General features: G+C 48.1%; 1 protein-coding gene across 1 annotated transcript; it reads left to right on the top strand.

Moving 5' to 3' along the window:
* Positions 1-514: 514 nt before the first annotated feature.
* Positions 515-15,417, top strand: LOC144949880 (uncharacterized). The gene is made up of 6 exons (XM_078879872.1): positions 515-673; positions 1,898-1,997; positions 3,575-3,658; positions 4,165-4,302; positions 5,859-6,680; positions 14,128-15,417. The coding sequence occupies exons 2-6, from the start codon at positions 1,898-1,900 to the stop codon at positions 14,904-14,906; spliced, it is 1,923 nt and encodes a 640-aa protein (XP_078735998.1). The 5' UTR covers positions 515-673; the 3' UTR covers positions 14,907-15,417.
* Positions 15,418-15,683: the final 266 nt, after the last annotated feature.

The raw sequence follows: 15,683 nt of genomic DNA, 5'->3' as shown, positions 1-15,683 counted from the left end.
CTTATCAGGTGGACATTTAGAGGTTGTTATGGTCTGCCGGAGAGTTTTAAATGTTTACATTTGATGGAGTCGTGATGTGGGCATTGTGAACTATTTATCTTATCTGTTATGGTTTATTATTGATTTATTTTACTTGTGACTTGTTGCGTTTGTTGGAGAAGCGGCATTGTTTTTTGTTGATGTAACCCAATTTATGAGCTTCTTGGCTCACGGGGTACTTCAAAATAAATTATCCAACATGCATGTTTTTAAATCCTTTTAAAAAAGTTACGTCTTGAGGCGCGATTTGAATAAAACGAGGTGTGGGGGAGCAGAGAGAACTTCAGTGGATGGGAATAACCGTGACGTCGCCTCGGGACACGTAAATTGAGGCGTCTTGTTGCTGCATCTTGTCGCTTGCTGGGTGAGAATGGGAGGGGGGTAATGGAAGGGGGGGTGAGTAACGAGGGGGGTGGTGGTGGTGAGTACCGTCTTGTCGCTCCATCTTGTCGCTTGCTGGGTGGTCAACGGCAGAGGAGGGGGACGCGAGGGTGGAGGTGGCCACAGACGGACCGCGCACGGACGCTGTTGACACAGAGGGGGGGATACGGCAGCGAGACAGAGACGCCGAGACGCAAGGAGGAGACACGGAGAGGAAGGGAAGAGAGAAAAACGAGGACGCAAGAGAGACGCGGTAAAGAGATAGAGAGAGAGCGGGAGAAATCGAATGTCAGGGCGGCGCTTGCCAGCTGCCTTCGTGAGCAGCAGCTGCTGGTGCGGCAGCTACATTTAGGAGCGGTCACGCAGCCCCCTCGATCTCGTCTCGGACTCCTCGTTCGGGCGCCGCGGTGGCTAGGAGATGTTGACGACCTCGCCTGGTATGCAGGAGGTCGTGGGTTCAATCTCAACCCTGACACTCCCTGCTGCTGTGTATTTGGAGCCTGTGTCTCTCTTTCTCAGCATCATCACGGTGGCTAGGAGATGTTAACTACCTCGCCTGGTATGCAGGAGGTCATGGGTTCAATCCCAACCCTGACACTCCCTGCTGCTGTGTATTTGGAGCCTGTGTCTCTCTTTCTCAGCATCATCACGGTGGCTAGGAGATGTTAACTACCTCGCCTGGTGTGCAGGAGGTCGTGGGTTCAGTCCCAACCCTGACACTCCCTGCTGCAATATATTTGGAGCCTGTGTCTCTCTTATCATCACGGTGGCTATGAGATTTTGACGACCTCGCCTGGTATGGAGGAGGTCGTGGGTTCAATCTCAACCCTGACACTCCCTGCTGCTGTATATTTTGAGCCTGTGTCTCTCTTATCATCACGGTGGCTATGAGATTTTGACGACCTCGCCTGATATGGAGGAGGTCGTGGGTTCGATCCCAACCCTGACACTCCCTGCTCCTGTATATTTGGAGTCTGCGTCTCTCTTTCTCATCATCATCACGGTAGCTAGGAGATGTTCACTACCTCGCCTGGTATGGAGGAAGTTGTGGGTTCGAGCCCAACCCTTACGCCTGCCGCTGTATATTTGGAGTCTGCGTCTCTCTCCTCGTGGTCGCTTGTATTTTTCTCCGGGTCTTCCGGTTTTCCCCTCCAGATGTATAAACACGCGTTTAGAGTATTTGAATCTTATGGTGGGACCCCGGGGTCCCATAAGTCCCCCGGTTCTCACATAAACTGCGTTGTGACGTCATTTTATGTCTGTTGATGGCGAACGATACGACAATCTATTCCTCTTGACGAGCTCTACACGATGCGCTAATCAAAGTTTCAAAGTTTTGTTTCTTCTGCGCATTCGTCCTCGCTGCGCTTGGACGACATGACAACAGAATTATACATATCCTGGATTCCAGCCGTGAACGGCAGTAAATCGTGGATGAAGCGGCACAGCCATGCTGCATTTCCTTTTGCTCCTCCAGATGGCTTCGAACTTTGAATTGCCCTTCATCAAACAAGAGAGTGAAGAGGAGCCAAGCCCGGCGATGTGTCCCGGCACAACGGTGAAGCATGAAGACGTCGGTGAGTCGGCATGAAATCATCAGCTGCCATCACGTTACTCAGATAACTTAATTGCAGCACTGATTGACACCGCAGCATAGCATGCTTAAATCCCCAGCTTGCTTCGTCTGAAACATTCCGCATTGTCACCAGAACTCTGATCCCCAAGCCCCGCGTGCAAGCAGCGACGTTTTAGTTGATCGCAAAAGACAACGCACATTGTTGATTTGGTCTCGGGACATTCAACTCAGGATTCTTGGTTCTTCTATTTACGTGACTTTACCAAAAGAACCAAAAATATGAATTCCTGCAGTCACGAAAGTTTTAAGTCTAAATTCAACTCAGATTTTACCTGAGAGGCCGGTTCAGTTGCAGGAATTGAGCAGTGGCGATTAGCTCGGTATCTCCAAGCCATGGTGTTAGTCCCCTCGCGAACCCACCCAAATCCACCTGCTCACCTTTTGGCTCTGCCACTGTGTAGTGAGTCCAAGGACGAGGGGGAGCCGGTAGTTGAGGCGACACTTTTATTTAACAACACTAGTGTACAGGGTCTCTAACACAAAGGGGTAACGACCCCTTACACCCGCTACCTGGGGAGGTATGGCCTCCGGGCTATCATACCTCCTCACACTCACACTGGGGACTACTCTGCACTCAGCCCTCCGGCTAGGGGCCCTAGGGGAGGCTATCCTGACCCGACCCAGCCAAGGTCCTCGGGTCCCGGCCACTGGCCCACTCAGTCCCAGCCCTTACAAGGATGTCGGGTCTGGGGGTACCCAAGATCCGACCACTGTCCCACCTCAGTCCCGGCCCTTAGAAAGACAGCGGATCTGGGGGTCTCTGGGTCCTACTCTAAGCCCGGTCTTCAGTCTTCGGCTTGAGGAACACTGCCAAACCCGGGTCAGGGATCCGGCTTTGATGCACCTGCCAGGGTCCCCATGCCCCTGGCCACGCCTCCCTTCCAGAGAGTTCCAGAGAGACCTGGAATCTTCCCCCAGCCCTCCTCTTGGGGTCTGGGGAACCTTGATGGCCCACACATCACACCCTACTGGTGGATGTTTGCTAGTGCAGGTAAGTACCCCGTTTATCGCGTGACATCTGCAATGATCGTAGGTGACTTAACCTCCTGTCCAATGACTTATCAATGAGAATTCAGAAGTTGATTTTCCACCGAGTAAAGCCCGTAGAGCTAAGAAGCTCTTTTTTTTAAAGGGCGACTTAACTGGCAGAAAGCATCACAGCATTCCACAATTATAGATTACAAAAATAAATAGCAATTACGTTGTAAAATTACATTCACACTTTTTAAACTTTCGTGATTTTAAAAACAGAGTCAGTTTAAATGAGGACAGAGATGGCAGAATGGAGATACGCTGATTGTAATGGAGCAGATTTGAATTGAAACAGGTTTCCGACTTGTAAGTATTGTATGTTTAATCTTTTAAACAAAAATCATTTTGCAACTGTGCAACTTTACGTGGCCGAACACGTGGTGTGATTCAAATCTTACAATTGTGCCCATTCTTCTGTGCAGCATCTTGAGAAACTTGCATTGCATTTTAACTGTGTGGAGTGTCAATTGCACCATGCATGTGCAGGGACAGTCGTGAAGCAAGAAGATGACTGGAGGCTGGGCGATAAGAAATGGAGGATTGTGGTGAAAACTGAAGTGGAGGAGAACGGTAAGAGTCCTGTCTCATCGGTAGGAGGAGCGAAGCAATGAGAAGATTGTGCCAAAGACACCCACGTAGCCCCCGAAGCCTTTAAGATTAACACCGTTGATTACGTACGGTGCGAAATAAGTTTTACATACAGACGGTTAATGTTGTCTTTACGTATATATATGTTAAATTTTTTTCGCACCTTACGTATTCAACCGTGCTAATCGGAGTATCAGTACGGTTAAAAAAATATGACTATGAAGGATCAATTGATAGTGGGGGAGCGTTTGTCAGCCACGTGGGTGGCTGCCCACTTTACCGTGGTTCCTCCTCACGCCTCTAGAGTCGTTCTCTCCCTTGGACAGCGAGGAGCGAACTCCGTGCAGCGTGTTATAAAACTTAAATGATAATAAGAGTTTTAAGAAGAAACATCTCTGGCTGACCAGTTTTGAGTGCCTTGTGTTTTATGCATTCGATCTCCTGTTCCATCACAGACCACGATGCGCGTTTTTTTTCCTTGATTACAGCTCTCGATCTGAAGATCATTAAAGATGAAGGAGCCGGTGGGCCACCAGAGACGATGGGGGATTCCCGTGGATATTTTTACACTCCAGACCAGAACTTCATTGAGGTGGAGTTGTCGGAGGAGGACATTGGGGAGGAAGGTGAGTTGCCTTTGATCGCATCGCAGAGATTATGTCATGGTTTCCTTGCAGTCATATTCCAGATGTTCTTCGACTGGAATCTATGGAAAGAGGTGAATAAACGACCTCATGGAATTCACCCTTCGTACGGCTGATACTAACGTAGAGCAACGGCTATTTACATTAAGGTGGTTAACGAGCCAGATAATTGCATCAAGGGGGTAGCAGAACACTGGGATGATGCTTACTTCGCATTTGTGAATCGGGCATTGACCTGTTTGACATCCCATTGTTTTTCCAAATCGGTATGACGTACCACATCATGTCAGATAACGGGATCATGGGGTGTCTTTATTCAGTGGGCCGGGCTTATCGCCATGCCCAGTTATGCCCCAGACACAGCTCCACACAACACCGGTGGTGGTGGGTATCTGAATACACCGGTGTGTGTCCTAAACTCCCCGTGTCTTAATACACCAACCAGGGAAGTACCACCAACCTCAGTGAGCCTTACCAGGCATTGATCAAAGGTGTACACAACAGCAGCAACAACAACAGCAGCAACAACAACAATAGCAGCAACAACAACAATAGCAACAGCAGCAACTACAACAGGAGCAACAATAGCAACTGCAACAACAACAATAGCAACAACATCTTGCGATGGCGATGCTGCGACTTCTGCTGCTGTTGCCTGGCTGTTTGCGGCTGAGCCCGGTTCTCCCGGTACTCCAGATGAGCAAGCCGAGCGGTCTGGTCAAGCAATTCCTCTTCTCTGGAGAATGGGGGGCGGGGGGGTTATAACAGATACTTCTCTTGGCTTGGATCGACAAACCCAATTCTATCTCCCCCAAACTTTACTGATACTGCTGTGGGACTCACCAGCAGACTCGGCCCAGCAATGTGCTGAAGAAGGGGGGTGCTGGTCGACGACTCATCAGTTCAAACTACTCGAATTTCGCACCCCATTGTGCTACGATCTGCTGTGGAAATGCTGACCCCTACCCTGACCATGTGCATCACTTGTTGCAATTCCTCGCACGTGGTTGTGCTCCAGATCTGGGTCAATTCTTCTTCCGCCCTAGCATCCACACGATCGCGGAAGAACGCCCTCACTGCTGCACTGCTGCTGATGTTGGGTATCGAGCCAAAACCATGGACCAGGGCTCCTCAGCTTTGGATTAGTCAACGCACGCTCCATAGTCAACAAGACAAAGACGGCCACTGCATCGCGTGCATTCAGATGTGCTTCTGTGGCCGTCTGGAACGCTCTTCCTTCCGATATTAGGAAGTCACTGGAGCAATGCACTTTTAAATCATCATCTAGATTGAAAACTCATTTCTTTAGAACTGCTTTTTCGTGTTTAGTTTCTTGTCCTTACCCCGCACCTCCGATTAGCACGGTTGGCCACGTATGGGTGCGGAAGAAGTTAAACATACGTAAATATATACTATCAGTATTTTGGTTGACGTTACCGGCCAGTACTTGATCCAGTATTTTACTATTTCTGCTATATCTGTCTGTTCTTCTCGTGTCAATTAATGTGACTATGCATTTGCGTTTTTAAACTGTGCAGCAGATGAAGCGAACAAGTGGGAACCCCTGTGCGAGGAGTGTGGGGAAGGCAGACGCTTCAAAGCAAAACGCGCCAGCAGCAAGACCCCTCAAGCCTGCACGCGGTGCGGGAAGACACTCGAAGGCGCCGCACTTTGCACAACAGTGACTACCGATGGGAGGAAGCATATATGCAAGGAGTGCGGGAAGGGATTTGCGCATCGTTCCAACTTGGAGAAGCACACGAGGACGCACACCGGCGAGAAGCCGTACGCGTGCAGCGAGTGCGGGAAGGCTTTCGCGCAACGTTCTCAATTAACCCTGCACTCTGCGACGCACACCGGCGAAAAGCCACACGTGTGCAAGGAGTGCGGGAAGGGGTTCGCGCACCGTTCCAACCTGGAAAAACACACGAGGACGCACACCGGCGAGAAGCCGTACGTGTGCCATGAGTGCGGGAAGGCCTTCGCGCAACGTTCTCAGTTAAACCTGCACTCTGCGACGCACACTGGCGAGAAGCCGCACGTGTGCAAGGAGTGCGGCCAGGGGTTTGCGCATCGGTCCAACTTGGAGAAGCACACGAGGACGCACACCGGCGAGAAGCCGTACGTGTGTGACGAGTGCGGGAAGGGATTTACACGGCGAGAGCACTTAAAGGTGCATTGTATCACGCACACTGCCGAGTGGCCGCATGTGTGCAGCGAGTGTGGCAAGGGCTTCGCACAACGCTCCCAGTTAGTCTTGCACTCCGCAACGCACGCCGGCGAGAAGCCGCACGCATGCCAGGAGTGCGGGAGGGGGTTTTCACGAATCTCCTCGTTAAGGAAACATTCTCTGACGCACATTCCGGAGTGAGAGCCCCGAATCACGGTTTTGTCTCGATTCAAAGTTATGGTGAACGTTACTTTATATATAACGCCAAACCAGGGACATCCAGTTGCTATTGTCTCACCGTGTACTCTCAACTAAATGTATTCGATAAGCAGCAATGCACCTTCTCGAAATGTTTGAATGAAATTGGGATTACAATTTCATTCACGTATGAATGTGTTTTGTTCTTGTGGTAGTCTATGATGATTGAAATCTCGTGGCATATATAATGGAGAATAAGCTGTAATGCTGCAGGTTCAGCAGGAGTCTCCAACTTATCAAGAGCGAGCACCAATTACCAGGTCATAAGTATTACATAACATGGTTGACCAATCAGAGCCATCCCTTGACCGCACCCAGGCATCGATCAGTCTGCCATTGAATCCGTACCAGATGCAACATTCCTCTGGTACGGCCATGGAGAGCTCAAACAAACTGGTCAAAAATATGTTCAAGAATGTGGGAGCTCTGGCCGATGGCTGATGGTATCATGGTTCTTGATTAGGTCAATAAAGCAGAGATATTGCACACCGTCATGGATATCATCCTGAAAATTGGTGAGCTAGGCTATGTTCATATGGACTAGCGGAGCAACAACTGGTTACAGTTTACTCAGGGTACATAGGAGAGGCTAGTTGATGGTGTCTAAAGCATTCGTGAGGGGGGAAAAAAACACGAAGAATCCATGGCCTGATAGAGATATTGGTCTTTGACAATGCAGGTCAGTCTCTGTAATGGAATTTGTATCGATTGGATTAGAGGGTTGAGCTTATCGTGTGTGATTCCACATTAAATACTTCCGGAGTTATTTGAAATGGTATTGAGGGAGAGACGTTTGGAGAGGTGGGAGAAGATAACTAAATGAACGGGAAGTTCTATGTAGGATGATCTTTGCTGGGATGTTGGGTTCCAGTGTACATTTTTTTAAGCCTGCATCGCTATCAATACACTTGTGGAAGAGTCGTAGTTGAATTAGGCATTCTTGAACACACTGCTGAGCAGAAATCTGTAAGATATTTTTTTTCCATTTGGATTAAATTGTGAATGGTTTTAGCTTTTAGTTATTTTATATTTTACCCATGTATTTATAAGATGTGGCAAATGAATGGGAAACAAATCCAAGTCTGGTCTTCCAGTTTAGCCCAGGTGTTGAGCGTATCCTCTCTCAAACCTTTGCCGAGTTCGCCTGCGGGGATATTCCGGAGTTGAAGTGAATTCTTGGACATACCCAACGAAAACAACCAGTCAGAAAACACGACAGCATGTAATCTGGCGGAGACCCAGTGAGATATCTCACTTCAATTAGTTAAGATGCCCGAGAGCTGTGCATAGGAAAAGCTTGAGAGAAGATCTCCTCGACACGTGGCTTAACCCCAAGACCACAACTGGATTCTGAAAAATCTATGTATTAAATAAAACATTTAAAAAAATATCCATTTCTGTCCATTAAAAAAATATGTATGCATATAATGGTTTTAGTGTCCAGCCAATGGACCATCCAGAGCAACACCTCGTACCACCCAGAATATACTTTAACCAATGTAACAGCTCAAACACCAATCCCCTACATGCCTTACCTCATGATAAGACACGCCGTCCTATAGATCGCGCACGCAAACAAGAGGCCACATCACAGCACCATTGCAAATCGGTCCAGGCATGAGGGATGGAAACCAAAGAAGATGACATCACCCGACGTATCAGACATCCTACATTCCAAGGAAAAACAAATCAGATCCCATACATCGTGACTGGTCAGCTACACTTGTGGATTCTTGCTTTTCGATACCCAAGGCATTCGCTTGTCACAGAATTCCAGTCCCTTCTCTCGACTCACGCCAGCCACTTTTAATCAGATTCCTTGCACGTGTTTCCACTCCACCGTCCCTTCTCAAGACGAACTCGAGGTATTTAAACTGGTTTCTGTTAGGCCTTTGCCACCAATTTTCAATGGCAAAAGCATCTATTTTGGTTGGCCAATGTTAATTGCATACATTTCATTTACAATGTTCTGTTTCCATGAGTGCTATGGCAATGTGGTTGAGAAGCGTGGACACAGACGAAAAACAAAATATATCAACGTAATTCCAAACAATGGATGTTTGGAATTACGTTATGAGACCAGAGAGAGGAACACGGAAGATTGCGGAACAGATGCAAGGCATAGGCACCGTTATTGAGGTCTTTGTATGAAGGTGTAGTGAGCATTCTCTTAACCAACAGCCAGAGCAGGTAAGGGTCTCAGCCCTTTTTCCATCACACCCAGCTCTCTCCTTCATCCACAGCTCTCTCTCTCTCCACAGCTCTCTCTCTCTCCACAGCTCTCTCTCTCCACAGCTCTCTCCCCAACACCCGGAGACAGGTAAGGGTCCCAACCTTTTCTCCATCACACGCAGCTCCCTCCTTCATCCACAGCTTTCTCCGTATTACTCCTGCCGACGTTCCCTCATTTTATCTCAACGGCCCCCTCTCCCATTCCCTCCCTCTTCCGTAATCGCTGTCTTCCCATTCCCAGCTACCAATCCCCTTCATTCTTTTCCCTCCCATCGCCCCTCCACTCCTTCCCGTCCCTCCCTTACCCGCTCGTGATCCTTAAGTGGGTGCCGCGGTGGATAGGAGATGTTAACTACCTCGTCTGGTATAAGGGAGGTCGTGGGTTCGATCCAGACCCTGACACTGCCTACTGCTGTCTATTTTCCAGAGGTGTGGACTCGAGTCATGTGACTTGGACTCGAGTCAGACTCGAGTCATGAATTTGATGACTTGCGACTCGACTTGGACTTGCATAACAATGACTTTGTCCCACCTATGAGATGTGGACTCGAGTCATGTGACTTGGACTCGAGTCAGACTCGAGTCATGAATTTGATGACTTGCGACTCGACTTGGACTTGCATAACAATGACTTTGTCCCACCTCTGCTATTTTCAGTCTGCGTTTCATCATCATCACGGTGGCTAGGAAATGTTAACTACCTCGTCTGGTATACAGGAGGTCGTGGGTTCGATCCCGACCCTGACCCCTGTTGTATGTTTTGAGTTGGCATGTTATTTCCGTGATCACGTGGATTTTGTTTTAGGCCTCCGGTTTTTCCCCTCCAAATTTCAAATCGGCATCGCACGTTTCGAGTATTTGTCGGCTGATATAAATGCCCACACAATGATACTTTGGCCACTTCGTTGAGCTATAATTTGTGATAGGTGGCTCCTGAAAAAGAGCTTCATAGCTAAGGTGGGGGGGGGGGCTTCATAAAACTAAAAAAAATACTTTAGTTTCACAGTTTAAAATAAATGACGTCACGCGATTTTGGACGATTTATGACCCCCCCCCCCCATCGTCACGCGGCGTCACAAAAAGTCAGACCCCCCCCACCTCAAATATTACGTCACAAAGATCTGCCCCCCCCCCCCAGGTGCGTGACGTCATTTATGGACGGCCCCTAATTGCATATTTGGGGGGGGGGGCAGAGCTTTGTGACGTCATATTTGAGGGGGGGTCTGACTTTTTGTGACGAAGGGGGGGGGGGTCAAAAATCGTCCAAAATCGCGTGACGTCATTTATGGACGGCCCCTTAGATTCGCTAAAACCTAGACTTGGAACACACAACTTGCTGGGTGTTGTGGCTGCATCTTGTCTCTCTCGATGGGATTCAAAAGATTGGCAGCCGCCGTCACTTCCGCGTCTTGTCCCGCATCTCCTCCGTCTTGTTCCGCATCTCGTCGCTTTGCTGCGTGGTCGCCGCCGCTGCTGCTGCTGCGTTGGGAGCGACCCGCAGGTTGGTGGTGAAATTCACTCAAGACGAGAGGTGAATTCACACTCACACCACCATTCACTCTCTCTCTGTCTCTCTTGCACCCTGTTCTGTTGCCACGAGAGGCGAATTCACACTCACACCGCCATTCACTCTCTTGCACCGTGCTCACTGCTGTTACACAAGAGGTGAATCCACATTCACATTGCCTCTTAATTCTCTGCTAAATAGCTTGTTCTGAGATCGGAATCAGAATCCTGTATTTATAGTGGAGGAATCTGATGAGCGAAAAAGCTCTTTTTCCCACCACAGACGTCCAGTCGATAAAAGTTGGCCAGGTTCGGTACTATCCACGCTGGCTTTAATAGGAGCTCGCAAACAACGATTTTCCCCAAGGGGCCGTCCATAAATGACGTCACGCGATTTTGGACGATTTTTGGCTCCCCCTCCTCTCTCTAGTCACACGGCGTCACAAAAAGTCAGACCCCCCCCTCAAATATGACGTCACAAAGCTCTGCCCCCCCCCCCCCCCCAAAATATATAAAACATGCTTCAAATCGCTTTAAACTATTGTCATTGCAGTGCGTATTTAATGTGCCGCTGCACTCTGATGTTGTAGGAGAAAACATTTATTAAAAAGTATATTTAATAAAGTAGAACGTGTTGTCTATATTTATTTAAAGTTGCGCATTTTGATGTGACGTCACATTTCTCAAACCCCGCCCCCCCTCGTCACACATCGTCACAAATGTCTGACCCCCCCCCCCCCAGGTGCGTGACGTCATTTATGGACGGCCCCCAACAAGCTATTTAGGATCTTTGACCTTGGCGTTATGCGTTAGGCATCCACTTGGGTGTCTGCATAGTCCTTGTTTTTTTGTTTTTCTCCCCAGCACGATGGCTTCTCGGATTGAAATGACGTCCATCAAACAAGAGAATGAGGACAACGCGAGCCACGCGGCCTGTCCGGACGTGGCGGTGGTGGTGAAACGTGAGGATGCTGGTGAGACCGATCGGGAGTCGGTGACAGCGTCTCCTCCATAACTCTCTGACACCTGCTTTCCACGAACTAATTAAAACGTATTTATATTTCTTATTGTACCAAGTGCAAGTCCCCACTGAGCTGCTATGTCGCTTTTTTTTCATAAGCGACATTGGCCATCACGAATGATAGCTCAACGAAGTGAGGTTTTTCATCATCGTCGTCATCATGTGGACATTTGAAACTTATGGCGGTACCCCGGGGTACCAAATAATACAAAATGGCCGAGGCAATTAAATATTTTATTTCTGGGACATTATTTTTTTGCCAGGGGTTGTACTTAACTCTGCGACTGGAGTACCAATCCGAAATCAGTGCCACTCCGCGATATTGAAATGACATACAGCATAAAAAATATGTTATCGAAAAGTTCAACAGTGAATAGTGCATCGTGTTCAGCTTGTCGAGATGAGTCCATTGCCGCATCGCCTACCATCAACAGACTAAAAATGACTGCATCACGGACATTATGCGAGAGCCGGGGTACTATGGTACCCCGGGGTACCGCCATAAGGTTCAGTTATAGTAGCAGCCAAATAATCGGGAATGCGTGAATGTTGAATCTACATGTGGAGGGGAAAAACCGGAGAACCCCGGAGAAAAATCCACGCGACCAAGGGGAGTGAGAGAGAGAGAGACGCGAAAACTTCAAATATACAGCAGCAGACGTCAGGGTCGGCATCGAACCCACCACCTCCTGTATACCAGGCAAGGAAGTTAACGTCTCCTCGCCACCGTGGCACTCAATTACTGGGAACCAATGGTTGGCAGTCTAGAGGCAGCCCAGTTCAACAAAGACTTAAGGTTCTGGTCCTCAGGAGTTTATTCCGTGTTTAGCCCCCTCAGTTAATTGCCGAACACTTCATAGAGTGGATGGCTTGTTTTGGTTGTTTTTTTGTATTGCTATCCTGGATCTGTATTATTATTTTATAACATATCAGGTAAGCCCCCAATAAAGATCCAGGTTAGTAATAAAAGACAACCAAGCGATCAATATTATTCAACTCTGCCACCAAGAGAGCATTGGTCCATATCAATGTGGCAGTTCAAATCCACTGCTGTAAATAAATAACTGCTGATTAGTTCAGCATCTGAATATTTATTTATACTGGAGGAATCTGATGAGCTATAAAGCTCTTTTGTTTACAGATATCCAGTGGGGGGCACGGGGTAAGAATATTACAACAACAAACAGTGCAAAACCACGGCAAAGGTGCAAAGTTCAAGAAAGGTAAACAAATCACCCAAACTTCATACAAATACAACACTAAACCATCCCCATCCTACCAGGCAAAGCCCCACTGAAGTGAACACCCTAGACTACATTGTGTAGAAGTTTGGAGGCTGAACTCCTCGTGTGCCCTGTTCTTATAGCTGCGAGACAACCACATCGTGAACGATTGTGCTTCTTTTCTCTCTCTAAACTGCAGCTCAGGATTTGAGGATTGTTAAACCCGAGCGAGAGCGAGGCGGCGAGAAGCCAGAGCAGATGGGCGCCTCCCGTGGACTTGTGGACGACGCTCGTGACAGGAACGTTGTCGAGGTCGAGCTATCAGAGGAGGAGGAAGACATCGGTGAAAGTGAGTTCCCTTTGATCTCAACTTCTCCTTCTTCTGCAAGACGGTCAACCGTATTTATTTCAAATTTAAATGTAATATCACCTCCACTCAAGGGGGTATCAAAACATTTTACACTAAAAAATATTTGCAAAGACAATAAAATAATGGTCAAGTAAAAGCCATGATAAAATAGTGAGCCTTGCACTCCCTCCTAAAAAGCACTGAGGCTCGTAGCGTGCCGGATCACCGCCAGCAAGGCATTCCAGATTCTTGGGCCAACACTTGAGAAGGCCTGCCCCCCCCCCAGCATTGAGCGCAAGAGCCGAGACTGGGAGAGTAGTAGCAGGTCCTGCTCTGAAGAGTGTAGTGTATAAACCCCAGATGTATGACAGATCAGCCAGGCCTGCAGGTACATTGGTCCAAGACCATGCAGAGCTTTATAGACCAGAATGGCTAACTTATACTGAATGCAAATGCATTCAGTATAAGTTCGATCCCGCACTGATAATGTCGAGGCGTTATGATGTCACACCCCTATGTGATGTCATAATACCTCCTGTACACGTGACGCTATGACATGAAGACATCAGGTGACACGTGATCTCACGTGGCCTGCCAGTAATATCCAAGTTATATTATGCAGCCGATCGGATAAATAAAGTTGAAGAGCCCTGCCCTAGAGTATGGGACAAAGTATGTGGGTGATGTTGATTTAACAATGCTGAAACCATGCCACAAATGACTTTTTTTTAATATACATTGAGCCTACGTGTTTTTTTTCTCTTTCCATTTTGGAAAACTGCGGGCGATGAAGGACGTGCAAAGGGACTGCTTTGCGAAGAGTGCGACGAGGACTTTGGAGGACGATTCGGAGCACGGCTGGATAGAGAGAAAAGCACCGGCCAGCAGACACCGCCAGGCTGCATGCGGTGTGGCAGGAAGCCTAAAGGCTCTGCAGCGTCCGTGAATCGGAAGGAATGTACTGTAAAGAAGCTGTGCCTGAGGGTAAGGCTTAAGAAGATTTCTGTACCAGCGGATAAAATGGGAGGGCATAGAGTGCCGAAGGCGGCGGGCGAGAAGCCACACAAGTGCACTGAGTGCGCGAAGACGTTCTCCAAGCGGTCCAATTTAGAGATACACTGCAGGACGCACACGGGTGAGAGGCCGCACGTGTGCGAGGAGTGCGGCAAGGGGTTCACACAGCGCTCCAACCTGGACACTCACTCTCGGACGCACACGGGCGAGAAGCCGCACGCGTGCGGTGAGTGCGGGAAACGATTCACGCGTCACTCCAATTTGGAGATACACTGCAGGACGCACACCGGCGAGAGGCCGCACGTGTGCCCCGAGTGTGGGAAGGGGTTTACGGCTCACGGTGATTTAAATAAGCATTCTCGAACGCACACGGGCGAGAAGCCGTTCGTGTGCGAGGAGTGCGGGAAGAAGTTCTCGAAGCGTTACAACTTAGAGGCCCACTATCGACTGCACAGTGGGGAGAAGCCGCACATCTGCAAGGAGTGCGGGGAGAGGTTTTCGAAGCGCTCCACCTTGGAGAAACACTCGAGGACGCACACGGGCGAGAGGCCGTACATGTGCGAGGAGTGCGGCAAGAGGTTCACGCAGCGCTACAATTTAGAGATGCACTCCAGGACGCACACGGGCGAGAAGCCGCACCTGTGCAACGAGTGCGGCAAGGGGTTCTCGCAGCGCTCCACTTTAAAGAAACATTCTATAACGCACACGGGTGAGAGGCCGCACATGTGCCAAAGGTGCGGAAAGGGTTTTACGACGCGCACTTACTTGAATAAGCATTCTGGAACGCATGCAAGTGAGACGCTAACATCTTGAAAGGAGTGTCGCAAGGGAATAAAATCGCACAACGTTGCAATTTCAATGTTTCCTGACCGTGGACACCATAGTGGTATGAAGCTATATGGTCACTTGTATAAAAACAAAAACCCACGCGTTTAAATAGTTAAAAATAAATGCATGGATCAGAAGCGTAATAATTAAATACCTGAAATAGTTTTACGTCTAATCTACTATATCTCCGATGTTTGTCCTTAATTGATAGCTGCTTATGACCAAACCACCAGCTCTAATGAGTTGAATGTGCGGATGCATTATCTTTTAGACCACAAACTGCACAGTTGACCACACCAACTGATGGAATGGTCAAATTTTTAACTCCTATCTGTCATCTGTTATTTGAATGGTCCGATTTGTATATATGTATTTGAATTGATGCATTATTTTAAAATCTAAAAATCACACGATCATATATATATCTGCAAACGTAACTTAGCATTTGTGTACTCAAGACCTGTTTTGTGAATTGCAGAATTTCAAATAAAGATAATACAAAACCTCGTTTAAAAAAATCTATTTCCGTCACTGGGTGGGGGATGGTAGCCTTCATGCGGTGCACCTGTTAAGATGCTCATCGCATAACTAATACTATCACTTTGGCCTTTGTATCGTTTATGAAATTTCAAATACCGATCTATGAATGTCCGCACTTACGAATTAATTGATATTATGGATTTTTTTTTACTGTCCGATTTGCGAACATCGCTCGTATCTGCGAACCGAACCTCGGAACTATTTTGTTCGGTGGAGCGATAT

Source organism: Lampetra fluviatilis, chromosome 55, assembly GCF_964198595.1.
Source record: "Lampetra fluviatilis chromosome 55, kcLamFluv1.1, whole genome shotgun sequence".
In the NCBI taxonomy this organism is placed as follows: domain Eukaryota; kingdom Metazoa; phylum Chordata; class Hyperoartia; order Petromyzontiformes; family Petromyzontidae; genus Lampetra; species Lampetra fluviatilis.
This window is presented reverse-complemented; position numbering and strand designations above follow the sequence as displayed.